The sequence below is a fragment of the Equus asinus genome, chromosome 27 (genome assembly GCF_041296235.1).
Source record: "Equus asinus isolate D_3611 breed Donkey chromosome 27, EquAss-T2T_v2, whole genome shotgun sequence".
Lineage (NCBI taxonomy): Eukaryota > Metazoa > Chordata > Mammalia > Perissodactyla > Equidae > Equus > Equus asinus.
In genome coordinates, this window is record NC_091816.1 from 26,006,571 (window position 1) to 26,033,618 (window position 27,048).

The window sequence follows — 27,048 nt, forward strand, 5'->3', positions numbered from 1 at the left end:
TCTCATACTTTTTCATAGGCTTTTAGAGCACCCAGCAATTCCTGATTTGCTTTTAGTGGGAGGGTCTTTTCAGTGCAGTTTAGATTGTCAATAACTAACCAGAAGAACATTTGCGGTACTGATGTAATCAGCTAAGTTCACTGTAAATGGTTTTAAAGTTCCTCTTCAGTGACAGCTCCCAACACAGTCAGCTTTATCACACGCGTAAATGTTAACCCAAAGAGTTTAAGCCCCCAACCAAAGTTGGAGTACGTTTCTCAGAAGATTTGCTGCTAATGTACTAGGTCTGTATGAAGCAACACGTTCACCCTTAAGCAGAGGTAGATTTACCATGATGCTAACGAAACTTAAGCTTCAGGGTTTCCCACTTGTTTGAGTCCCTTCCAAGGTCCTGAGTCTAATTCTGTCTTCTTTTTTCAAAACGAAGGATCCAAAAACTATAAAAGCTCCAGGCCCCAAAAAACCTGGATCCCACCTCTCTTTAAGAATACATTATTATGATTTTAGATTATATTGTTATATCACAGTATTTTATAATCAGAGTAGAATTCTGATATACTTACTCAAAAAACGTTGTCCATCCAGTTTCATCGCTTTTAGTGGCTAAAAGGCCACTATTGCCATGGTAAGTAAACAAAACTAATTCTAGTCCTTGAGCGGTCATGCTTTTCAAACATCCGTTTGTTCCTATTGTCAACCATATCACTTGGTTATCTGGAGAGACCACTCGAACTGGCATCCGATTCGGGTCGCGTCTAATTCTAAGGGTATTGCCATTGCTGTCTGTCACAGCAGTAATGTCATTGTCATTGCTGTAGCTAAAATTGTACAGGTAATCACCAGTGACTAAACTTACAGTATATTGGTGAGTGCCATTGATGTCAAAGATATAAAGTTCTTGATCAGTTGGAGAGGCAACTTCATAAAAGTTCACAGAGTTAAGTGAAGGCTTATTCTTTGAAACAGCCCGGATCCGTATATTTCCTAGGTCTGCAATATACAGGGTACCATCTGGAGAAGCAGCTAGGGAGGACGGAGCATTAAGTTTGGCATCTTTGGCGTAGCCATCTCCACTCTGGTAACAGTCACAGTTGGCATCGTTTTTGCAGTCACACTCAGAAGGTATTCCAGCCACCAGGGAGATCTCCCCATCTGTTGTGACCTGCCGTATTCGGTTAATTTTCTTTTCATCGGTTTCAGTAATGTAGAGGACCCCACTGTAGGACACAGCGATGGCAGTAGCTGATTCCAGTGTCGTCTGAACTGCGTGCTTCCCCACAGAATATTCCACTCCTGGAACCTGACAGTGCATGGGCCGTCCAGCAGCAATGCGCACTTGGCGATTTTCAGTGATCTGTAAAACTACATTATTATCCAGGACATAAATGGAGTTATCCATAGGGTTAATGGCTAGGTCAGTGGGCCATTCTAGACGTACCTTAATAAAAAAGAAATGGTCTGGTTAGTCAGCTAGTGCACTGCAGTTAATTTGCTAGAAGAGTAAATTAGACCATTTGAGGAAATTACCCTTAATTTGATAAACTGTTTCAAAATTCCTTTTTGAATAGCTACAGTAAAATAAACTTAAAAATTTCGAGTGGAGACGAATATAGGAAATATTTTATTTAAGAATGCAACTTATTAAAACATTGGCAAGTTACAGCCAAATAGCAAATGAACCTGTTAGTAGTAAGTTAATAGATACCAATGAGATATGAACACATATGTTCCCGTTAGCAGTAATAACCACCAAATGTCGGGCTTTCTAGGTTAGGAATACATTAGCGTTCTATTGTGTTTTCAATCAGGCCAATAGTAAAGTTCCTAATTCTAAATATAAGCCCCTTGGGACTGATCATAGCAGGTTCATGCTACTATTTAAGGAGCTCATGCAATCAAAAGATTAGAGATTTAAGCTATTTTGTTCTTTCTGGAATATCTGCCTGCTGCTCTTTTACTGGCATTTTATTACAAATGCTTAGCATTTCTTAGTGACAATTGTTCTGTATCTCACCGAATTCATCAAACGCAGAATTATAAAAGAAAATAACTTTTTATTAGTGTCTGAGATCCATTTAAATGGAGCAGCTTTATCAGAACTACCACTACACACATATATACAGGTTAACAGGTGCCATCAGGGTCTACCGACATAGTAAATCAAGCCACTTAGAAGATAAACAAACAATTCAGCTTAATATTTTAACTACCTGGCTGATGTGCATGCTAGTGTCACAAGTTAAAGGTCTGGCTGAAGTCAGATCATTAGAGCCCAGGAGAGTTGATATGATTCCATTTTGATCAACTTTTCTGATCATGGTTCCATCAACAAAGTAGATTAATCCATTCTTATCAATTGCCATTCCTTTATCCAAGAGAAGTAAGTGTTACTAATCTTTCAAAAATGATTAATTTTGATTAAACATTTAGGCTCATCATTAAACTCAACATTTAACCCCAGGATAACATGGGTGATGGGTAGCAGCTAGGAGTGTAGATTGTGAACACACGAGGAAAAACCCAACATAAGCATTTACAACACAAATAAATGTAAAATGTAATAAAGAAATAACCCAAATTGCTAGGACTCTCTGGTTAGTGTGTGAATCATCTATGTAGTGCCCGTGTTTTAAATATAAAATTATAATGTTGTTGTCTATAAATTATAGAAACCGATCAGATTCTGTTATGCTGAACTTAGAGTAACTATGTTCTAACAAAAATAGATCTAAGCTAAGGGTAGTGTTTTGTTGACCTTGCCACAATGAAATTTGCTATTATGAATAATTCAGTACAACAAATACTTCTTTCCAGGCCTTGTTCACATAATAGTCACTAGCTATAATGAAAAAGAAAGAAAGCCTCAAACCAAGAAACACCATAATGAATGGCACAACACATGAGCAAGGAGTCAGTCCTGGCTGGTTTAAAAGCTAGAAACCTTTATCACATAGAATTTTAGCCCTTATTACCTCCAGAAATTCCTCACAGCAAGCATTTTTTTTTCCCATGGCATAGAAACAAAAGTTTAACAGCTCCAAACTGGTGAGGGCTAAGAGGGTTGCTTAGCGATGCTTTTTAAAGAGCCCTGGGATTCATTCCTGACAAAGAAATTCCAGGACAATGAAAGAATTTGGACACTTTCTTGAAGTTTAACAGGATGTGACCTGAATAATACAGAGTAGTTGCTTTATTCTTTGAAAAGTTGAAAAAATGGTATGATAATAAAAAATGCCAAGAACCCAATATTTACTGTAAAATCAACTTAGGATTTTAGCAGTTTCACGCTAAATGCCTTTTGAAAACACTAGACATGAAACAGCTTTCCAGAACACAGTTGAGGGTAAAATGTTAGACTCAGCATTAAACACAATCAGGCACTAAATGGATTTTCCACTTTTTTTTTTTTTTAATAAAAAGAAATCCAAAAATTGATAAATGCCGGTACCTTTGGGACTCATGAGTGTGGCTTCCACAGCCTTCCCTCCATCCCCACATCTGGCTTCATCAAAGGGAAGGCATTGCTCTCCTGTTCCTGCAACCACTTCAGCATTTTTAGTCAAGTCTTTTGCACCCGTGAGTGACTTGGGGCGATAAATTCTGCGGGTGTTAGTATCAGAAACATACAAATCTCCCGTGACTGGATCAGTTGCAAGGTAGTATCTATGAGCTGGGTTGCTGCTGTAAAAAAAGGATCATACATAAACATCACAAGAGGGTTACTCCTAATACATGGAGAGAAATGAAAAGCAAAATAAAACAGACCATGAGAAACGGATTATAAACTGAAATCTCCTATCAGATTGGAAAATGAACAGCATGTTTAATAATGACTTAAAAGAATTGGTAGCCATCTCTGATATGACTGTTTTCCTTCCTTGCCTGTTGCCGAGGGTTTAACAGTTTGTTAAGACAGCCATTTAAAAAATAATTACCTTTGGAAGGCAATAGGACTCTAGCCTAAAACAAAGAAGCGCGTTCTCTAAACATTTTTGGTGCAATGCAAAGCCACTAATAAATTGCCCTTGAGTAACAGACATAAAGTTTATTTCAGGGGAAGGGCGTCTCTGTGCAACTCTCCTGTGAAGTATAACATACTACTGAGTTCACTCGAACTTCATCACAGAGAATTCTCTGCTGTTTTCTCTTGCTACAAAACCAAATCAAATCAGACCCTGAAGAAATGTAGCATTGTGTCTGTCTTGCTTGTTCTATCACAACCCAGAAAGGTAATCTGATGCAGTTACAATGTTTCTCCTGAGCTATGGGGTTAAATACTAAAATGAGGTCATTCAAGGGTAGGAGACAGGCTCAGTTGGTGGCCAAGGCAACGAGTCAGAATGCTAGATCCATCAGTTTTATTTTTAAAGTTTGTAAATGAAGCTGCTCTAAAACCTGTCTATGAATTTCGTGAGATACAGATATTTGTTCACAAAACACAATGCCTCAATTTTATAAACGTAAAGTAGTGCAAGTGTAAACTATTTTATATCCCATTTCCTGTAAAAAATGGTAAGACCAACATTATCAAGGAATAAACAAATTATGACACTTGGTTGGAATTAAAAAATTAATCTCCTTACAAAAACTGAACACCACATTCTTAGAAAGTCATTTGGTACCATGTGCCAATATCGCCTTCTGAAAAAAATTCTAAAAAGAGTTTAAATGATTTGGTGTCCCAACAAAGATGTCCACTGATAAGAATCCACCAGATTCCACACTTTTGGATAACAAAATTGGTTTTACTAATTCATCCTCCTTCTTTCTCTCTCTCTCTCTCTACACATACACACACAATTATATTTTTGTTTCCATTTATTTTATATGTGAATATCTAAAATATGTAATATAAATCTACCTATATGAAAATATTTATTCTGACTAGTGGTTTAGTAGTTTTCTCATTGCTAATTAGGTTCTAATGAAACAATTCTCACTACTTAAACCTCTTCCTTTTAAGTGGGGAATATACGTATTTCATTGTTCCTGCAACATTCTGCTGTTAAAATAATAGGTTCTAGTTTCTGCTAGTGTTTGTCACATTGGTGGAAGGGCTGACCACTCATGGAGTCTGTAGGGACGTTCTGGAGCTCTGAAAAGCTCTATGGCTGTGATGTTGGCAACAGAAATACTGAGACACACAAAGGCCTGAAAACCGTCAGTTTTGGGGTCTCCTTTCCAGTCTTTCAGATCTTTTAGTGACAAGAGACAGATTAGTGCAAGAGGTCTTGAGTGTGTAAACATGTGTGAAAGGGTGAAAAGTGATATGAAGAACTCATAAAGAGGTGCAAGTCATTTGAAACAAAAACATTTCAGAATGCTGGGTTATACCAAATAATCAACTTGCCATGCTAAGTGTTATCATATCATTTTTCTAAGTTGATGCCTGAAATTTCAAATGCGGCAAAAGGCATATTGTGTTCTGTAATGCGGTGGTTGATTACTTCACCATGAAGTGAAAAGTCACATATCAATATAACATTCAGAGCAATTTCATAGCGGTTTTTGCTTTTGTTTTGTTTTTCTATAAACCGTCTGATACTGGCAGAGCTGGCCTTTCAGGTCTATATAGTTGGTGACAGAGCTGCAGTTCAATCAAGCTGGGTCTCTTTTGAAAGACATGACGTTGGAGAGACTTCTCTAGTCTTTCCTATCTCCCTGATTATATACTAATTATGAATAGTTGTATAGTTGGTTATGAATGCATACACACACACACACTTTATTTTCTTGTCATTTTATATCTATGAGCATGATCTCTGGACCAGTTTGCCTGGGGTTGAATCCTAGCTTCATTACTAACTGTGTGACCTTGGGCATGTTATCTAACTTATCTGTGCCTCAGATTCCTTATCTGTAAAGGTGCTAATAATCATATATATTTCATAGGATCTAAGAGGATTACATGAACTAATATATGGAAAATCCTTAGAACAGTGCCTAGCACATAATACATACTCAATAAGCATTAGCTGCTCTTAATATTTGCTTGTGTTCTTTCTCCTCTTACACTGCAATAGTCTTTTGCTTTGTAACTCTACACAACAGAGAAGTGCAATAATTGTAGTTAACTACAGCTTGACTTGCTTTCTGAAAATGTTAATAAGGAAAAACATTATCTAAATCTGGATAGGTTCAAATTTGTATCCTCAGTTCTCCTATTATACTATAACATCCTAAATTATTAAAACAATGCAGACCTTTCTGAAAACATCCACTCTGAATTATTTCTAGAGTAATGATGCTAAAGGAAAATGAATCATGTATGCTTTTTCACAATGTTCCTCATTTTGAGGGAAAAAAACAAGAGATTTCAAGGTGGCTGCTTGAGTAGTAGTGACATTCTTTAGCTACGGCATGAGTTTTCTTGGTGCAAAAATAACAGACTGGTTCAGGTCATAAGCTTTGCCTTTATGGGCGTTGGTTTTATTTTAGTAAGATAGTAATAACAAAATGTCCAAAGTGGTGCTTATATTTGCTATTTCCTGTCTTGAAACAACTCCTTCCTTGAAGATACAGAAATTTCTAAATCAAGCAACATATACCAATGGTTTTAAAAATGTCCATCAAATGAAAGGTCTAATTTTGCACACAACTCTATCGTCTGGAAGAAACATGTGGAGGAGCATGTGGCCCTGGAGAAAACAATTCAGCTCTGGAAATAGTCCCTCCAGAATGGTGGGAGATGAGAATTGGGTAAATTCTCTGCAGAGCAGCCTAGGCTGGCAAATTAGAGCTGGTTCTTAGATCCCAGCCTCTCTTAAATGAAAAGGGGGATCAGTACTGAAAGACCAAAAGGAAAAAAAGTGGGTGTGGAAATGTGTAGTTGACAGACTGGTGGCGGAGAAGCTCCGAGCAGTATGTGCCATGGGCCTGGGATTCAAGGACACCCAATTTAAGCAGAGAGAGTTTTCTGACAGGGTGAGCTGGTACTTGCTCTCCAAATTCCCGAAAAGCCAAAGCACTAGAGAGGCTGGTGCGGTGGTACAAAGAGAGGTGAGTGTTCAGATCCGTAATATAACTCGTGTAAAGATGTGAGCCTACGATGACTGAAAACAATTTGCCGCTGGCAGCTGGAGGGCAAGAATTTACAAAAGGCACAATTTGGGGGAATCTGTTCAAAAGGAGGAGCACAACAGCCTTTGAGATTTTCATTTCAGAAAGGTTCAAAATAACGCTCAGATTTTGATGGACAGCAGCAAAACCAAAGAAACTGAGATCAAGTTAAGAACCTTTAGTATTCTGTATCTTGCTTCTTGATGCATTCAATCGTGTAGATCATCGATTTTATCAAGCCACCTTCTCTACGGTCTTATGCAATTAGACCCAGATCCGGGGGTAAAGGCAGACTAGATTTGCTCATCCATTTTGTCATAATTCAGCCTTCTTAGATTAGAGAAACATTCACAAGGAAGAAGGTATAGAATAGATATTATCAGCACTTTTATCTTTTTAGTTGGAAATTATGCCACAGCGCTTAGAACCCAGACCATTTGAAGAAGCGTAAATTATATTTATGCTTATTTATTTTTATTTTATTAATTATATTTATATTTATGCGAAAAAGTAGGCTACCTGTTTGCCAGCTACCAAAAGACTGTTTAGATTATCATAAGCAGAACTTTGGAATGTGATATTTCTGTGCCTGCTTGATTTTTAAATATTAAGTCAATAAGAAGTGCTGAACCAATTCTTTACGATTTTGTATCTAAACTTTAATTGATTCAAATTCACAGACCTGTAATTGACACTTTCTTTGATCTTTTAATTGGTAATATAATATTCACAAAGTTGATTTTCGGTCCTACATGTTTCAGTGCCCCTTGGCTGGTATTAGTTAATTAAAGTTCTTTTATTTTGAAATTTTAAAGAATTGGAACAGGGATAAGCTAAAATTTACTACCCACAAAAAAGATTTGTTAGCAAACTAATACTATAAACATCATAGGGGGAAATATTTAGCATATCTAAGAGAAACTTATTTTTCAAGCATTTCAGAAGCTTCCTCTTATGTAAAAAACTTAATATGTTGATTGAGTAGTGTTTATATCTTTTCATTAAAATGTAGCTAGGGACTTTTATTTGATATAATATCCTGGCAGTTCTTATTAAATTTGGCATGACAGAATACTTTGAATTTTAAAATAATAAAGACTATGTGTTTTTATATTTATTTTGTTATTCAATATTTTTATTAATTATTTCCATTAGTCCAATTAATGAGGCTGTTGATAGTATGTGAAACTTGGTACGAGGACAAGAAGCATGCAGTTTTATTTTTTACTTAATCATTAACAGCTGACCACAGTGTTCATTTTTATAGGCTTAGACACATTTTTCAATTTCTTTTTCTTCCAATCACCTATTCCTAAGCCTCTCATTACTTTTATGCTAGCCAGGAAAGTGGGGATAAGGAGGAAGCCAGGCAGATCCTATCAGCCAGTAAAAGAGAGATGACATAGGTAGGCAAAAAGGAAGAGTCACCTGAAAAGAATTTTAATTTTTTAAGCTAAATGAGGAAGTTTCAATGAGCTGAAACATCTTGCTTTTGTTAAGTCAGTTTTGCTTAATTAATTATTAAGCTAACGGAATCTCTATTTTTGTCAACGATTTTTTCATCTGTTTGATGACCTGGAGTCAAAAACCTTGGATGTTTTCTACATCTTCCTCTTCCTTATCACCCGTGTACAGTGTGTCCCTTCTCTGCCCTCCTTTATTTTATTGGTCGATTTCCTTCATTGCTAGCCATCCTATTTTTGGTACCTAGTGTGGGGGATCAGAATTGGCCACCCCAAAATATGTCTCTTTGCCTTGATTGTTTTTAAGAACAAAAGACTCAAGAAATTTTGACCTTCCCTCCAACTGCCTAAAATAATTTAAGATAGAAGGCCTGTTCCAGGAAGGAGCTAACACCACAGTAATACCATAAGCTAATACCATAATACACATGTAGTGCAATGTAAAATGTGTCTCTTGGGTCACATTGTCTATAGACAGCCCAGCAAACACCTGTTTAACAAATATTTGCATTTCCATCTCCATGTAAGCTGCCTTCCTCCCCTCAGAAGTCTTCAACATCCTCCTTTGTCTTTAGCTGAAGATGGTATTTAAGGCGGCAGCTTTGGCCATTCTGGTGAGTTAGTTTTCCTTGGTTTCTCCCATGTATACACGTTATTAAACTTCGATTTTCTCCCGTTATGCTGTCTCATTTCAATTTAATTTAATCTTTCTTAGCCAGAAGGACCTAAAGAGTAGAGGAATTGTCTTCCTCCCCTACACTAGCATCTCATGGTTTCATGTAACATCTTTCTAACTAATCTTCAAGTCACACTGAACACTGATACCAGATTAATCTTCCTAAAAGGCCACTTTGAGTATACCATGATCTTGTTCAAGATCAGAAAACGGTTCCCCACTGTCTCTGTTGTCCTATAGGATAGAAGAGTAACTCCTTAGAGCATTCAAGGTCCTAAGCAATCTGACCCCAATCTGCCTTTCTCCCTGTATCTCTCCTTTTTACCAACATGAATCCCCTGCTCCACGTTCAGGTGGCTCTGATTCATCTCAGAACCTATCTTGCTTATCTCCTTCGCAGACCCCTGTAACTTGACTTGCTCTATATTCTTTCTTCATGACTGTCCTTCTCTTTCTTCTTCTTGTTCTGTTTAAGCAGACTTCATTTTTAGACCTAGGTCAAATATCACCCCTTCCGTGAAACTTTTCCTTACCACACTCCCTAGTCTCTTCCTCCACAGAATTATTCTCACGGTATAAGCCATGGACATGATTAAGCATCAAAGAACGATATGGATAATGCTATTTAGTCGGTTACATATATATCTTATTTCCCCTACTGGACTGTGAGCTCTGAGAGCACGGACTTTGCCTTATGCTACTGTTTGTCAAAGTAGTAGCACATGGTAAGTGATCAGTTAACAGTGATTTAATAAAGAGGAATACCAATATAAAACCCAAACAGTGTATTTTACATGCATGGTGCATAAAGAAAATAAAGGAGTCCAAACTTAGCCAGAATAATGTACAGAGGAGAAAGGTTAAGGAGGATCATGAGAGAGGGGTTACAACGAGTATCAGTGCCAAACACCATGAGTTAGCACATAATGAGTACACATTATAAAATATTGTTAATAATAATATAGCTCTAATTTCACAGATTTTTTTCCCCAGTGAAACAGATTATAGCTCCAAGTAATTTGTGAAATGATTGTGAAATAAATCTAGCTTGTTGCATACCCAGGGAATTATCTCATGGAAACCTAGCCATTTGGACACATAACTGGCTGCGTGGAGTAGTGGAAAGAACACACCTTTTACAGTGGTTCAAATCTCTGCTCCCCGTTTCTTAGTTATGCATCTTGGGGCAGATATGTAACCTCCTTGAGCCTCAATGACCTCATCTGGAACCCTGAAGGACTGTTGTGTGCATCTGCAATAACATATATAAAATATCTGGCGCCCTGCCTGGCATGTAATAGGCTAGCTTGTTAAAAGGCATCTGCTCTGATAGTTTTTCCTGTCTTGCCTCCAGCATTTTCACGTTTAGTTGGTGTATACATCTGTTTGTCTTTCCTCTTTTCTCCACAGTTACCAAGAGGGCAAGGCCAGAAAAATTTTGGTATTCTGCTGTGGTTTCTAATAGTAGAGCTTTGCATGCTCAATAGTCCAGAGAAACATACTGTTAATCTTAGCACGTGACTGAGCTATTAGCTGATAGTACAAGATCAACAGGGGATCTCAGGAAAATACGCCTGGTCATATTGACAGGCAACAGCCATACATCTTTCAGTAGAACTTTGCTTTTTATTTCCTAGTTGTTAATCTCCACACAACGGTTTAAATGGGTTACATTGATTTATTCATCTCAAGGATCTCATACAAAATATCACTAGTTTTTCCATCTGTTATCATTTCATTAGATATTTTAATGGCCAAACTAGATCTAGCATGTCCAGTATGTCTTGTTTTTTACTAGCTTTACTTTAAAACGTATTGCTTTTTCCCCTTTCTTGCTGTCCCGAGGAAAAATTTTCAGTCAAAAGTATCCATATAAAAGCTTTTCCTGTATCTTCCCCAGTTAAGTGTACACAGCAAATAGAAAAGGAAAAACTTTTCAATCTATATATTTGCTTCAACTGCATTCATCCTTAGCTCTGAGGAAAGTCTTTTCCTCCATAATAATATCAATGAAAACATTACTTCTTAAAACTCAAATCTGGTAACTCTCTCAACTTAGGAAAACACAGCAGTGATGAATTTACTGGGAAGTTAATAAACCTTAAGCTTTAGGGCCCCTCACTTGTATGGGTTCTAGCCAAGCCCAGTGAGGGCCCTGGCAATATGTTCACACAGTGTTACATTTTAAAAAATTTGCCAAAGTAAAATTTTTTAGATTCTTTTCCTTAAACAGAGGCCCCCAAAGTGAATAAGCTTTGGGCCCAATAAACCAGGATCTGCCCTGGCTATTGGTCAAACTAAACTTTCTTTAAACTCTACTGTGCTTCAAATTTTGTTTTGTTCAACATGGCTTAGATTGTGCAAGTCTAACTGATGTTTAGAAAATTAACTACTACTAACCTGAATGATTACACAGGTGCCCTCCGCCATATCATACATTTGAAGAATTTTTTGTTAGAGATGTTCACTATAATAATATAATAATTTTTTCCAATGAAATTTACTTTATTAACCAACTTGAAAATATTTTTCAAATTATATTGTATATATATGGCATAATATACATTGCAATATATTATATAATAATAGTGCATTTAAGCAGTTTTAATTCCTTAGATGTTCTGTGATACTGCATTTCCCCTCTCATGATGAAATGTTCTTAGAAAACAGTGTCAGAGAGTCACAGTGAAATGTAAAAAGGACATTTGAAAATACACAACAACCTTTAAGCAAGATGCTTACCTATGTCTAAAATCTTTATTTCTTGGTGGAAGCAGATAAAAAAGGTGAAAAGAAAGCAGAGTTAGAAAAGGTTTCTAAAATATAATGAGTTGAAGACTGAGATTTTAGTTATTTGTATGGAAATTGCCCACTTAAGCAGAAATAACACTGGAAATGAATTTTTTAGGCCACGGCTTATCAAATAATTTACCAAATAGGATGATTTCGATAATCACACACAAATGAACAAGGCAAAGACAACAATTTGTTACTTTATTGTCATTATTGTTCCTGGGTTAACCCAACTTGAAGATCCAATATTCTACTTGAAAGTTATAGTCTCAGTTCATTTACTATTATGCCCTGATATCGTAGGAACGTATTTCATGCTTTACTTTCAGTCACTGTGAGATAAAAGAGCAACAACCTATATCACAAGGTTATTCTAAAGACGACTAAAGGGATTTAAAAATCATAGTTCGATCCTATCGAAGCCTAGAAAATTCACTGGAATCAGTGAGACAGTTTATGTATGAGGTAACTTTACACTCTTTTGTACATTTATGCCACAATATATATGTCTTCTGCTTTTCTTAACTTTAACCAACAATCCAACTTCTTTCTAGGGAGAATTTTAAACATTGGGAAGATATATTTAAATAAATAAATTAGTACATTAGATTCAGCATTTTTTTTTATAAAGGCATGTTTAGCTTTGATTAAAATCCCCAATTAAGGAAAGACATACCTTAGTTCTAAAACACTTGTTACGTTTCCAGAAGGGAATATCCGCCGAACATAGTTGAAATCCCCTACATATAGACTGCCATCGATCCCACAAGCTAATGCAACTGGGGCCAACAGTTTATTACCGTCAGCTTGACCATTGCAACTTGGGCACGAGATGCTGCGCCTTCGTCCGTTGCCCATGATGCTACTGACGACGGGAGGCTGTTGCGAGATGAACTGGTTTTCCCCATTCCCCTTGTACAGTATACCTAGAAGAAATAAGATGCATTTTTCTCATGATAAAAAGAGTAAAGATGAAAAGTAAACACGTTCACTAGAGAGCTAACTACAATTCAGTGTCTTTTCGATTTGGACTGGGAAAGCTTTTATTTAAAGTTCTCTTGGAAAGAACTCCGTTCAATTACCTAGTATAAAGGATTATATGACAAAACATATAGGATATATATAAAAAAATGCTGTCCGTTCTGGATTTAAAGAATGTCTGGTGAAAGAAGCAACGATGAACAAGAAAAATTAAAAACCCCAGTACTCAACGTCAGTGATTCTCAAACTTGGTTCCATATTGGAACTGAATGGGGAGCTGTAAAAAATATTGAAGCTTTGAATTCACCCTGAGAGATTCTGATTTAATTGGTCTGGGGTGCAGACTTGGCACTGAGATTTTAAAAAACTCTCCAGGGGCCGGCCCCGTGGCAGTGTAGTTGTTAAGTTTGAGTGCTCCGCTTTAGTGGCCCGGGGTTTGTTGGTTCAAATCCTGGGCGTGGACCTACACACTGCTTATCAAGCCATGCTGTGGCAGGGGTCCCACATACAAAATAGAGGAGGATGGGCATGGATGTTAGCTCAGGGCTAATCTTCCTCAAACAAAACAAAACAAAACAAACTCTCCAGATGATCCCTATGTGCAACCAAATTTGAGAATTAGGCTCTACATAACGTTCTTTAGGGAAGAACAAGTTTGCCTAATTGTTAAATGATGTTAAAATACTATATATTAATCCAATTCATAAAAATGTGCATCGTAAATATGTATTTCTTCCTTATGAGTTTATCATTGATTTTAAAAAGTTAAAAATACTTCATGGAAAACAAAGTTAGAAAATATATATCAAACTTCCATTATACTACTATACTGTCAAAGAATATTCTCCTTGCTTATATTCTTGTTTGCTATAAGAATGCATATATCCACAGTTATGCAAAAATTCAAACTTTACAAAATTGTTGTGGAAGGGCAACTTATTATTTCAAGTGTACTCTGCTTTAAGGTATGAGAGTGCCAATAATTTTAAGAAGACAAAATGCCACTGCTCCATTACGATCTTCAATGAAAACCTGAGAAAAAAATTCCAAATGAATATTAAGTATTTTCATGGTTAGAAACTATATTTGAGTTGAGATTCTAAATTCATTCATTTACGATTATTACATATAGATCAATGGTTTCATTTGGTCTGATGTACACTGGGTGGTCAGCTGTTATTGTTCCATACGTATTTTGTGACACTTCTCAATGTGTTATTATCTGTATAAACTACCTGCTGTGTTGACTTTAGAGCTGTACATGTTATTCTCATTGAATGTTCTACGTTTTAAAGTGTTCTCCAAACCAGCCAATGCTTACACTTTTTAGCAAATATACTGTTAAAAAAATCAATCCCATGAAAGTACAAACAGGAAACTTGAGACAGTATTTCTTTCTCCCACTTTGGGATAATTTTCAAGTGAAGAAGAGATCAGAATAACTATGTTCCCCTTACAGCTCAGCACACTTCAGACGAATTCTGTGATTACTCTCTTAATGCTTTGCTATTTGGGTGATGTAACAATCATAGCAAATTTACAAAGGGAAGTCAGGAAAGATCAAAACAGGTTTATTCAAATTTAAGGAAAAATACTCCAAATATGGCTGGATCGTAACAACGGATGAAATGCATTTTGCCTTGAATATTCAAAGAATACATTAATGATATCTAAGATCCTTCTTTCTATGATTGCATTAGTGGACAATTACTGAACTATAATTTCCTAGAAGAGCCGGTTCTGTAATTTTCATCAGAAGAATCCTACAAGCCAGCCTACTGCTCTATTGCCCCTGATTGATTCGGTCATGACTTTGAACGATTGGTCCTCCATGATTCTCCCCCATTATTACGTCAGAGGGGAATGATGAACATTAGAGTATTTATTTCCATGTTTCAGGGTGCCTGCACAAACACCTGTCGCTGTCTACATTTTTGCCTTCTCTCCTTCCTTAATACATTTTCATAGCTTGTCCACCTTGTCATGATTACAAATCACTCTGCTTATTCAATTAGACACATGTCACTTCGAAAAGGCACTACTTGTCAAACTGTTCTTGGATAAAATCTGAAATCACAATCCGTTCACTCTGTGAATTAGGTTACCTCATATTTTAAATAACATGTTATTTAAAAATATTAAAATAACATATATTTTATAAAATAACATTTTTTGGAGGACAGAATCTTGGGTAGTCTAGTTTTTACATCTGACCTGATATTTTAATAAAAGCTAACTCTATGTACTATTCTGGTAGAGTGTGTGTGTATATGTGTGTATTTTTATTATATATACAGACACAGAATATCTACAAGTTTCTCAATCTACCCACTTACTATCCTGAGTATTGGGTATCCTAACAGTGTTGAATTACAGAGGTACGGGCTTTCCTGGAGCTCTTAGCGTGTAGTCTCCCTACTGGTTCATAATCTGCTGGGTGAAATCCTGGAGCAAACTATTATTCTCGTAATAACTAACATGCAGCTAGAGAGGTTCCCCCAGTTTTGTTTGTAAATAACTTCTGAAGGAATATATAGCGATATGTCAAACTGTGGGAAATACAATTTCAAATAATTTAATCAAGACCAGTTCCTAGGATGGCCGGCACATGGCTTTGCATTTTGAAAGACCACAATGAAGCCTCGTGTTACTAACATAACAGACTGAAACTAGCACTGCCCAGACACCGCTGATGATTAGGGATAACATACGGAGCGTCCTCCTTGGTTGGGAGTCCCACTTTTCCAAAGTGTGTGCCGCATGTGGCACTAGTCATCAGCTCTGCCCCCAATCTTCAGCGATGCAAAATGAACTACAACCTGATGTCCAGGGCACACTTGGAAATGGAGCAGAGTTTAGTACTGCCCCAAATAGGAAAGGTGGAAAGGGTCTTTCTGTTTTGTTTTTTTCTTACTATTGATTTGTTCTGTACTATTCTCTTCCGGAAGTAAAGTACCAACCAGCATTTTCAAGCCTTGGCTTGGAAATTTCCTTACATTTAGTGTATTTGCAGGTTTAACATGTATCCTCTCCAACAAAAAATTTAAAAAAAGAAAAGAATATCAAAGCAACATTAATCTGAAAAATGACCACTAATCATAGTTAAACATTTAGTCGTACTGCATGCTCAATTCAACATTCTGAATAGTCAAAAACTTCTGCGAAGTCGAAAGCCAGATTATTTTGCCAAAAATGTGAAGTCTCCTCTGGATATTTGTAAAAGGAGAGTAGAGTTACTAGCATGATGTGGTTTAGGATAGGAGGCTAGAGTGCGTTACCTTCAGGTTCAGCTTTTCTAGCTAAGTACCTATAAATTATCTGAGATGCAGCCAGCATATGGGCCAAATGTAAAGACAATAGAATTTGTTTAATATAAATAATATTCTTTATGAGATTAAGCTGGTCACATTTTGCAAGTAATTTATCTCTTTTGGTTTGTGATGCCTGAAATAAGTTTTTTCAGAGCATATTCACTTATATTATAAAAGCTACTACAAGTTATACCCTTGATTCTTGCTTTTTTCTCATTTTTTCTTTCTTGCTTTATTCATTTTTTCCTAATATTTACAAAGTCAACCCAATCTGAGTGGGAGAATACTTATTTTCTCAAATACACAGTCTAACAAGAACTGAAAAAAAAATCTAGACCTTCAGAATAGACTATCTAAGGATTAACTCTATTAGGAATATTTTGGTAGTCGCAAGGATTTTTATTTTTTCTTGACTTTTTAAAAAATCCTGGGTGAGCCTGGTGACGCAGTGGTTAAGTTCCCACGTTCCGCTTTGGCGGCCAGGGGTTTGTGGGTTCGGATCCCGGGTGCAGACCTAGCACTGCTTGTCAAGCCATGCTGTGGCAGGCGTCCCACATACAAAGTAGAGGAAGATGGGCACGGATGTTAGCTCAGGGCCAGTCTTCCTCACCAAAAAGAGGAGGATTGGCAGCAGTTAGCTCAGGGCTAATCTTCCAAAAAAGATACCCCTCCCTCCCTTTTTGATAAATCTTCCTAAAGTTTTTGGGATCAATTCACTGACTTACTGTAGAATTAGACATCCCTGGATGAATCTGTGGCAAAGACTCCCACATAGAGTCCTTTCAATGCTGCACCAAAGTCAGTCCCTTACATTCCAATGGTGAAACTATTTTGGAGATGGATATACAAAAACAGTTCATGAGAAGAATATTATGTAGTTCCACGTGAAGCTTTTATAGTTTTAAAAAATATATCTTTATTTTTTTCTTCTGATTCTAATCCTACAGCATGCATAGGATAAAACGTTGCTGCAATCTAATCAGTTTGAAGGTGAACAATATTAACTGTCTGTGAACAAGGTCTTACCATTCTGAACATCCAACACATGATGTTTATCTAACGTCCAACCACCCATGTTGGAAGCATCTAATTCATAGCCTTGTAAAATGGCGGTCCTCTTTTCCCACAGCGTCAGGTCCAAACACGACTCATACTCGTATCCGACTGACACTGGAATCAAAACAAGTCACAGTTCATCTTCTCAACTACAGGCAGAAATGCAATTTATTTTATTATTTTGATAAAACTGCTTTTTCCACAATTGTGTTCCGAGACTATATTTCCACTTATTTATGAGCAGAGTTTATTTTTTTATATGAGAAGATTTGATCATATAAAAGGTGGTTTTCTAAAAAAATGATCTCCAAACATTATTTTTGTACTGATTTAATAGAAAACTAGTATTTTTTCCCACATCACTCTTTTACAAGGGGTTCACAGCACAAAATGAAGTTCACACTGGGCAACTGGTTAAGTAATTAGATCGATCAACCAGCCCCAAATGGTGACCAGATGGTAACAACTAAAAATGATATTTGCTCCCTGAATAGCTAGAGCTGTTTAGTTTCCAAGGGTTTTAAGTTCTGGAAAATATTTACACTAAGTAAGGTCCAATAGAGCAAAAAAGATGGCCAGATTATGACATTATATTCACATGGTACTATCAAGAATGAACAGTAAAATTAGCAGTAAATTAATATGAACAAATGACAAATGAAAAGCTTCAGAGTTCACAATGAAACATGGATTTGAAAATTTAGAATAAAGTGAAGGGAGAAGGGACAATTGTCTGATTGATTTGAATTAATTCAAGTCCAAATTATATATTAATTTCAGAATAAAACGTTTATCATATTTTCAGGTAAAAGCTACCAGAACAACATACATGTTATCCTTTAGTTTTTGATGTTCTGAGCCTGAGCTTGAAGCTGTACTTTACGTATCTCACAAGTCAAACTTTGTATTGTCCAGTCGTTCAGAGAAACAACTGGTTTGACTGATGTTTTAAGACTATCCTTCTACTGAATTGACTGAACTGAATTGAATTGAATGGATTGAACTGAATTCAGTCAAAGGAGCTGACATAATTTTTGGACACAGATGTTGTCTGATATCCTGTTAAATATCATTATAAGTTGAACTTACACTTGTTGTTAGATACAGAAAACATAAAAAAGAATAAGGAAGCCAAGGAGATACTGTTATAAAGAAAAGAAGAAAAAGAAAAAAGGGACACAATAAGAAAAAACAAAACCACGAAAAAAAGGATATGACGACCTGAACTCTCATTCAGAACATTCTTCTAAGACACAATTTCAACCAGAAAAATGGACCCTTTCTCCTTTTGTCAGAGGGAACACATTCCTTTTTCCCATGGCAGATCTAAACCAACCCGCTTACTGCTTACCTACAACAACCTTACTGCCTTCCTATCTGTTCATCCATTGATTTCCATGTGTTACAATTAATTTTATGTTAGTTCTGACTTCAGGACAATTTTTTTTGATGCAGCATATATTTATATGGAACTTACCCACAGCTTCAGACAGACCATAGACCTTCTGATTATATGCATCTGTTTTATCCCATATAAAAGTATAGGCCAAGTTTGGTGAGGCAGGAAACCACTTTTGAAAGAGTCTTCCCACTACAGCTACCATAAGATGAACCTTCATTAAATTAAATGGTATAACGGACTGGGTCATGGTGATCTTGAGAACTGACTTATATCCTGCAGCTCTGGAGCTCAAGTAGGACAGTTTGAGATCTGTTCCAGGAATTGTGGTTTCTTCATGGAGTACCTAGGTTTGAATAAAGCAGAAGGTATGACTACCAGCTACGATATATTTAAAAGAAGCTAGTAGAGCAAATAAACCAAGACACCAAAGAATCACTATTCACAAATATGCAGTTGAACTATCTCATTCAATAATTAAAAAGAACTCTGCTGCCAGCCCAATTTTATTCCTCCTAAAAGCTTCATGTCATTTATTCTGAGTTAATCACACCTCGGTCGCTACTCCTCACACAGGAAACAGTGTGACTGCTCCATCAGGCTGACATGCACTGACTTGTTGGCTTAGAGTCACAGTGGATTCTCACTAACCCATCTTTCACCCCAGCCGCCCTGGAGAATTAGAGCAGACATCTGTAAGATGGTTAGCTCAGAACAGGGATGTGGTCTAGGCCAAAGATCTGGCCTACGCCAGCTGGCTCGTTTGGGGATTAAACCTATGCCCATGGCCTCGTCAGCTGACTGGTCACATCCTATAACGACAGGAATGATAACAAAAAAGACCAACACATTTGGATTAAATTGTAGCAAATTCCATTTCCATGTTGAAAGGTAATAGAACAATAGCCTACTTTCATAATTAGTTCAACATTGAGCTAGGGCTCACCACTGATTTCTGATATGATGGTAAATGAACTAATATGTTAAAGCTGTGTAAATTTCCCCCCAGAAAACAATTAGTGTATTATCGAATGCACACAAAATACATATATACTGAATTCAATATATACTTTTTGAATTAAAAGTTAATATAATTACCTGCATAAGAATGATCTCCTTTAGAAATTTGTAAAAATCATATTCTTAACTCTACAGTTTATCCATCAGTGTGACTAGCTCAATGAATTTATACTGACATAGGCAGAATATATTACGCCAAAACATTATTTTAATCATTTTGAAAAGTATATTTTATGTGGTATACAAAGTCTTTCTGAACAGTTCAGATTCAACTTACTAATACCTCTATTAGTGTGCTTAATAATAATAGCTCTTCATCAGCTTATTAAATACATTTTAAAGTGCAAGGCTATCCATGTTCAAGAACCTGCATCAAGAACTCATACTTTCTCAACTAAGAATTAAATAGCATCCTCAAAGGATTCCTCATCGTTGCCATATTAAGATTCATTATTCATACACAAAGGACTACATTTTTGTGTTAGAAAAATCTGTGAATAGTGATTCAATGTTCAGTCGTGTTTCCCCTCCCCCTCAACTCCTCTCCCATAAAACCGTTAGAAATGATGTATACCTGTCATCTCCAAATTCTAGTGAGTAGAATCCTTGATACTGAGGGCATAGCTGTCAGTTTCAATATAAACAATCACACAGTTGGAAGCAGCACAAAACAATGAACTAAGCAAATGTCCATGCTGGCATGGTGAGTCAGTGTTGCCATGAAGAGGGACGTGATGCAATGTAATAGATTAAGAAGGCATTGCTATGCTATAGCAGATTTACCAATTTATTACAGTTGGGGTTTTGCTTAACAAACACATCGAACAAATTCAACCGCAAACTGTCTAAGCGAAATAGTTTATAAACAGACAGAAACTTTTTAGAGCTCCATTGACTCAGGGAAACCATTACATTTAAGGTTGACAGTACTTCTGGAGGAGTGTAGGGTGAAAATCTAAACAGAACTCGCTGTTCTCCCACCATTGAGGTGAAACGGGTTAGTTTGAAAAATAGATCCTGTGACTCCTGAATGGCCCTGAAAATATAAGTGACGGAACCCTAAAGCATGGAATTTATTTCCTCTTAATTTATTTTCAAAATAATTTCTCATAAATTTGATAGGTTTTCTATATGTAAGGCAGTCTTTCACTAATATATATTTCCTAAGACCTTGTAGGAGGTGCTTCTCTATTTCAAAATATCAAGTGTTATTCCTAATTTTAATAACTGGTTATATTGTCTTTGTCATCAGTAACCCACTTCCATGGAACAAATATCTGTAATTTAGTTCATTAACGTATGCATCTCTCCTACGTAACTTAACTTGACCATGTTATTTTGCATTGGTGGGAAGAGTAAATCCAGCCAGAGTGGAAAAATAAACCATTAAGCCTATTTTCTTGCCAGCTGCATGATCTGCAAGCCCCATTCTCGACCCCAGTAAGCCTCCAGTTAGAAACTATGTCCTGCCAACTCTACCTTCCAAATCTCTGTCTCATCTGTTCCCTCTTCTCCATTTCCACCACCATTGTGATGGTTGGGTCCTCTCCATCTGAGCGTTGGATAAGTATGGAAATAAAGTGAGCACTAGTCTGTTCAGTGATCTCTTTGTCTCCTTCAATCAACTACGCATTTTGTTACTTGAGTTAGCTTTTGAGAAATGCTGAAAAAAGTCATTGGTCCCCTGGTTCCATATTGCCTAAAGAATTCAAGGTCTCCATTGTATGGTATTTCAGGGCCATTCATAATCTGGCCCCACTCTTTCCCCTTATATGCCCTAGATTTAAATCCTTCACCAGTTTTTATACAACATCATGTGCTTTTACCATCATGCTGTTGCTCACACATCTTCAATCTGAAACATCCTTTCAACCCTTTCTAAGGTCAACCTCCTCAGTGATGCTTTCTTTGGTTTTCTTAGGAATTGACCTCTCTTTTGAACTTCCACAGTTCTTCAACCAAATCTTGATCACATTCAGTAGGGCAGGATCCAAGTCTTATTATTCTTTTTACCCTAGTAGAGTACCTTGTACATAATAGGCTCTCAGGGAATTTTTACTAAATGTTTTATGACCAAATGATGGAATGAAAAAAAAAAATCCTTCCATGTATTCGTGGAACTGTTGACTATTTGAAATCCATTTCAATGACCTGGTTTGCTACATATGTGCCACCTATAGACAGACACTGCCTCTAGGTTAAGTCTATTTTAGGACAGGCTAAGAAGTTCAGAGTTATTGCAAGATGGACCCTGGGGAGGAAATGCTAAATTGAATAAGGTTACAATGAGTTTCTGAAAGCTTCAGCTCAAAGTCTACTTAACTGCTATGCCATAAATCATTGAGGCGTCCCTTCTGCATCACATGTGCCTGTGAGAAACTCCATATTTTGTTATCCTAGACCTTCTTGGCATATCTTTTCTAATCTCTATCGACACTCTCTCCCTACGGGATCTCATCCCATGCTCTAAGTATTTCTATAACTGCAATGTCTTGCAAATTTACATCTTTAGTTCCAACCTCTTCCCTGGACTCCACTCTTACATGTTCACTTTTCACCACTTCTACCCAAACCACCTTTGTCCAAGCCACCATCATTTCTCCTGTGGACTTCTGAGATGGCCTCCTAACTGGTGTCCTTGTTTCAACCCTTGCTCAATACAGAATATTCTCAGCATAGCAACTACAGTGATCCTTTTAAGCAGGAAATCAGTAACTATTACTGCTCTGCTTAAAAACCCCCAACAGCTTCCAATTACTCAAAGTAAAAAGTCCTTCTCTTCGCCATGGTCTTCAAGGATTTGTGAGTTGTCTACCACAGCCTTCACTCCAGCCACACCTGCCGGCCTCTTTGCCATTCCTTGAACAAGCCAAGTACAACTTCCCTTGGAGATTTTGAGCTTGCTCCTGGCTCTGCCCGGAATGTCCTTCCATTTTGGGGGTTTATTCTTTCACTTTCTTAAAGTTCCTGCTGAAACGTCCTATCAAAGAGATCTTCCTGTACTACACTTTCTAAAATTGCACCTCCATCCACTTTACCCTGCTTTAGTATTTTCAAATAAGTCATATCACAACCTGATGTATATTGTTGGCCTCTCTCTCCCCGTTAGTTGGTGAACTCCTCGAGAGCAGGCACTTTGTCTGATTGGTTTACTGCTTTGTTCCATTATAACAGTGCCTGGTGCAGAACAAGTACTCAATAAATATTTGAAGAATGAAAGTGACAAAGCTGTTATGTCCTGTTATATTTTAAAGGCTAGATATTTTTACTTAGCTATTGATGAGTAAAGTTCATTATTATTTTACCTAATGTCCTACCTTTAAGATCTGAAAGTTATTTCTAGTTGGAAACATAAAGGAAAGAAAACAATCCCCAGATATTTCAATAGATAAAATGAATAAAGTATGACTATTTTTTAAAAAGTTACGTAGCTTTTTTTTCTCTGTGGGGAACAGGGCTTTATGAACCATAAAGTATTAGAGCTTAAAACATGACGCCAAGTTTTTAAAATAATTATACCTTGAGAAAATTAATGAACATTTTCCGTTAAAAATCATTGTTTCTAAAACATTCTTGACTTACAATAATAATTAAACAGGAAGTTATTGAGAGTAAGGACCATGTACAATAGCTCTCAGTACCAATGTCAGTCAGGAAGTCAGGTTTTTATAGGCACTAAAAACTTTTTCCAATGAATGAATGAGCAAAGACATTATTAGCTTTTGAGTTTAAGCTGTTTTCTACTTGGCTGCAACTAATAAATACATACAGATATGGCCTGAATAAAAAGTATTTTGAATAGATCTTTAAGAAACAACCATATCCTACTCTAACAATACCTATTTAGTATACACACACACATCACATTCTATAGAATTATTTAGGATAGTACTGGAATTCTGCAATCCTTTTTTAAGATTCTTTGGAAACCACACGATCTGAAAATAGTTTATTTAAAAGTACTGCCTGCTAGAACATTCTACCTGTGTTTCTGGAATAATGGGACTGTCTTCAGGAGAAGATCTAAAAAAGGTGGATAAAGGTGATGACACAATGATAGGATTTGGCCTCACGAATCCACTCAGATCACAGCTGGGAATGTCATTCTCTTCTTTCTTCATGACTAGGGTATCCATCACATAAAAGACATTCCAGGGAATCCAGACAGTATGATACTGAGTGAGGAATGGGGATCGTTCAAATACCAAAGTTAGAGAAGCCCCACCGTTTGCCACCAAGTCAAACCTAAGGAAAAACAAGACATACTTAGTGAATTATTTGGATCTCATGTAACTCCCAACACTTACCTCCTTAAATTAATATGCTTTATAAAGAAAATCAACTTTTCCTCCCAAATTTTATATGAAATAGTTTCAAATCTACAGGAGTATTAAAAGAATTAGACAATGAACACCCACATACCCTTTATTTAGATTTACCAATTTATTAACATTTTCCCAAATTTGCTTGATCTATCCACCTAGCTACTCCTTTTTCAGAACCATCTGAGCTTAACTCATAGATATTATGAAATATCACCCCTAAATATTTCAACATGAATCTTCTAAGACAAAGAACACTTTCCTACAAAACCACAATATGATCCCCATGCCTTAGAAAATGAAATCAACTTTTAAAGAACCAAATGAGTATATGACTTTACATTTCTGCCACCTGTACTGTCACAGATTTCTGGAGTCTGGAAGTTGTTGCATTTCTATATTCAAGGGGATAATAAAACGTGCCGGGTGAAATAAGAACGACTAGTTTTTATACTTAAAATACTTCAAACAGAGATAGCGCATTGGGATGAACTCACATTCCATCCTGGCGGGTAATAGTATATCCATATTCTGGGTAGTGGAAAAATGAGACATTTACTCCAATAAGTGGAGTTCCATCAGCAGTTAGCACTTGGCCTCTGATGACGGATGCAAGGCTGGAGGAAGAGGAGAATAATTAGAATGAACAGCAGTCTTCTCAGGCCAACATTATCATGATTTAGAGATAATTCAACCTGAGGATACAACACCACGATCACACGCAATCAATTGTTACTCACAAAAACCAGACCTGAAATACTTGCAAGACAATGTCCCTTTTAATTAGGTATAATTCACATTCCCCAAATGCCTGGTGTTTACCCTGGGTTTTAATTCATTGCAGTCTAACTTTTGGAGAGTTATCAAGACCAATAACTTAGAGATGAATTTTTTAAATTACAAACTGTGGTTTTTTTCATAAGTCATATATCTGGTGCTTACATGAAGAAAAGTAACTTTACAATTAATTCAGAGGCAATCTGTAACTCTGCAGGGACCAAGAAGTACAAGATTTAAGTGCGTAATAAGGAACATTTGTGCACCAACTTTTGATCAACTGCTGGGCCTGACTGCATTAATGCAGTTAAATTATTGCAGACCCAGGCGTTCGGGTGTAAATCGTCTTCTTTTGCTCAGTGAGACACAAGACACCTGCTTTCACTTACTGGTTCATTTTCAAGTCATTACTGCTCCGTAAAGCACCAAACAGCTTATACAATCCGACTGCCATGCCGTTAGCAGTTCCATTACATTAGTTCATAATTTATATTATTTAGTGAGCTCTGAGAAAAAAAAAAGTGCACTTCTGTTTTGCCTTTTGGGGTCTTTTCATTGCTCCTTTTGAAACATTTTCAACTGTGCTAACAAAATCAACTAGTTAAATGAAGATTTATTGACTCCTTAATGGGATGTCCTGTTACGTCTCAGGTACTGAAATCGATAGAGTATGCGAATTATGTCAAAAATGGTTGAAATGTGAAGTTTGGTGAAGAATTTGCCGAAAGAGGAAAAACTGTATTAAAAAAAAGCACTTTCCTCAAATGCACAATCATCAGCATTTCACATAAAGTGCATATAACTGTTGATAATATCACTACAGATCTATACAAGGAAAAGACGCACTAACCTCTTATTGAAAGGGCTTTCTCCAGGTATAACATGGGTGCTATCAGATCCTATAAGAAAGCTGATTCGATCATAGAAGGATTTGGCAGCTTGCTGAGACGGTGATTGTAAGCTCTGGCTAATGATATCCTGAGGATCAGGCAGTCCACGACAGTACGGCTGGTTTTGGCAAGAACTTTGTAAACAGCAATCAGGATCCATGCAGTCAACGAGTCCATCTGTAAGAGAAATGTAAGCCAGTAAGAGAATTCCCCTTTTTATGCTGTGATGTAGGGCAAGTTTTGTTGGTTGGTTGGCGTTTTTCACATCAAATGATTCGCTCCCCCATCTGAGAGTAATTTCTACGAGGCATACTTTTTGAAACCAGATGAAATATAAATACAATACTTGCAGCTGCTTTCATAGACAGAAAATATTTGGATTGGAGATGATTGAAAAGAACCATATAATGTTGATTCTGGGTAAGAAATAAAAAATTACTGATTAGAACAATCTATCAGTGATATGAAGGAAGATGGATTAGTTGTAACTATAATTACGCAAGCCTTCATATTTTAGAGAAAACGGACCAGGAGTTATAGTAAGTGTATATGGCAAATGGATAGGTACCTACACTGGGTGAAGCTCTAAAATTTGGAAAGGGTCAGAAAACGAAAGTTGGTAAAATGAAGCAAATACAAATAAACAGTATACCGATGAGATTAGCCAAGCACCTTTCAAGGAAATAGTTCTCGCGAGGAAGGTAAACTGTGTTCCAAATAAAATCTGGCATTTCTCAAGTTTTAAACAGGAACCTGAGTCTTTAGTACGCCTGCCCTCAAATGCAGGTGTTAATAAAAATGTGGCAAATGGAAATAAGCCATAATATTGGAAATGATAAGAAACCTATCACGAAAAATTGACCTACAGTGTTAGTGACACAAAAACAGTAATGGATAGAAAGAATGTGTCAGTGCCTTCTCCAGGAACATCAGGAAGAAATTACATTCAATGGCCCATGTGAAAATTTTGTTTGAAACATATAAACCAACCTATTAGTGGATTAGAGAGGCAGGGTATGACGGCTTGATGACATCACCCCTTAAGGCCATCTTTCACTGACCAGTTGATTTCACTGACCACTGACCATATGAATTTTGATCTGCTTGGCAATTACATCTCCTAGTACAGATTAATAAAAACATTCATTTCTGAAGGCTTTAATCACTCTTGGGGGAAATGAAAAAATGGCTTTAAAATCTTCAAACCTAAATATCAGGTCTTGGTGTGACCCTATTATGACAAACTCAGCTAAAAATATCTGGTTGACCTATATGTTTTTACACAAGTGTTTTTGAATAAC

At 36.7% G+C, this 27,048-nt stretch overlaps 1 protein-coding gene across 19 annotated transcripts in view; it reads right to left on the reverse strand.

The window, feature by feature from the left end:
* Positions 1-27,048, reverse strand: part of TENM3 (teneurin transmembrane protein 3) — a 579,767-nt gene that overhangs the window by 36,637 nt on the left and 516,082 nt on the right. For 8 of the 19 annotated variants that reach the window (XM_070499641.1, XM_070499650.1, XM_070499649.1 and 5 more), the window contains 10 exons: positions 25,708-25,924; positions 24,578-24,697; positions 23,742-24,003; positions 18,817-19,084; positions 17,310-17,453; positions 12,668-12,917; positions 11,941-11,961; positions 3,449-3,681; positions 2,211-2,365; positions 564-1,438 (listed from right to left, as the gene is read on the reverse strand). In XM_070499641.1, coding sequence (XP_070355742.1) covers positions 564-1,438; positions 2,211-2,365; positions 3,449-3,681; positions 11,941-11,961; positions 12,668-12,917; positions 17,310-17,453; positions 18,817-19,084; positions 23,742-24,003; positions 24,578-24,697; positions 25,708-25,924 — 2,545 coding nt within the window. The remainder of the gene's footprint in view (positions 1-563; positions 1,439-2,210; positions 2,366-3,448; positions 3,682-11,940; positions 11,962-12,667; positions 12,918-17,309; positions 17,454-18,816; positions 19,085-23,741; positions 24,004-24,577; positions 24,698-25,707; positions 25,925-27,048) is intronic. The other 11 variants (XM_070499652.1, XM_044760490.2, XM_070499647.1 and 8 more) reach the window with 3 other exon arrangements.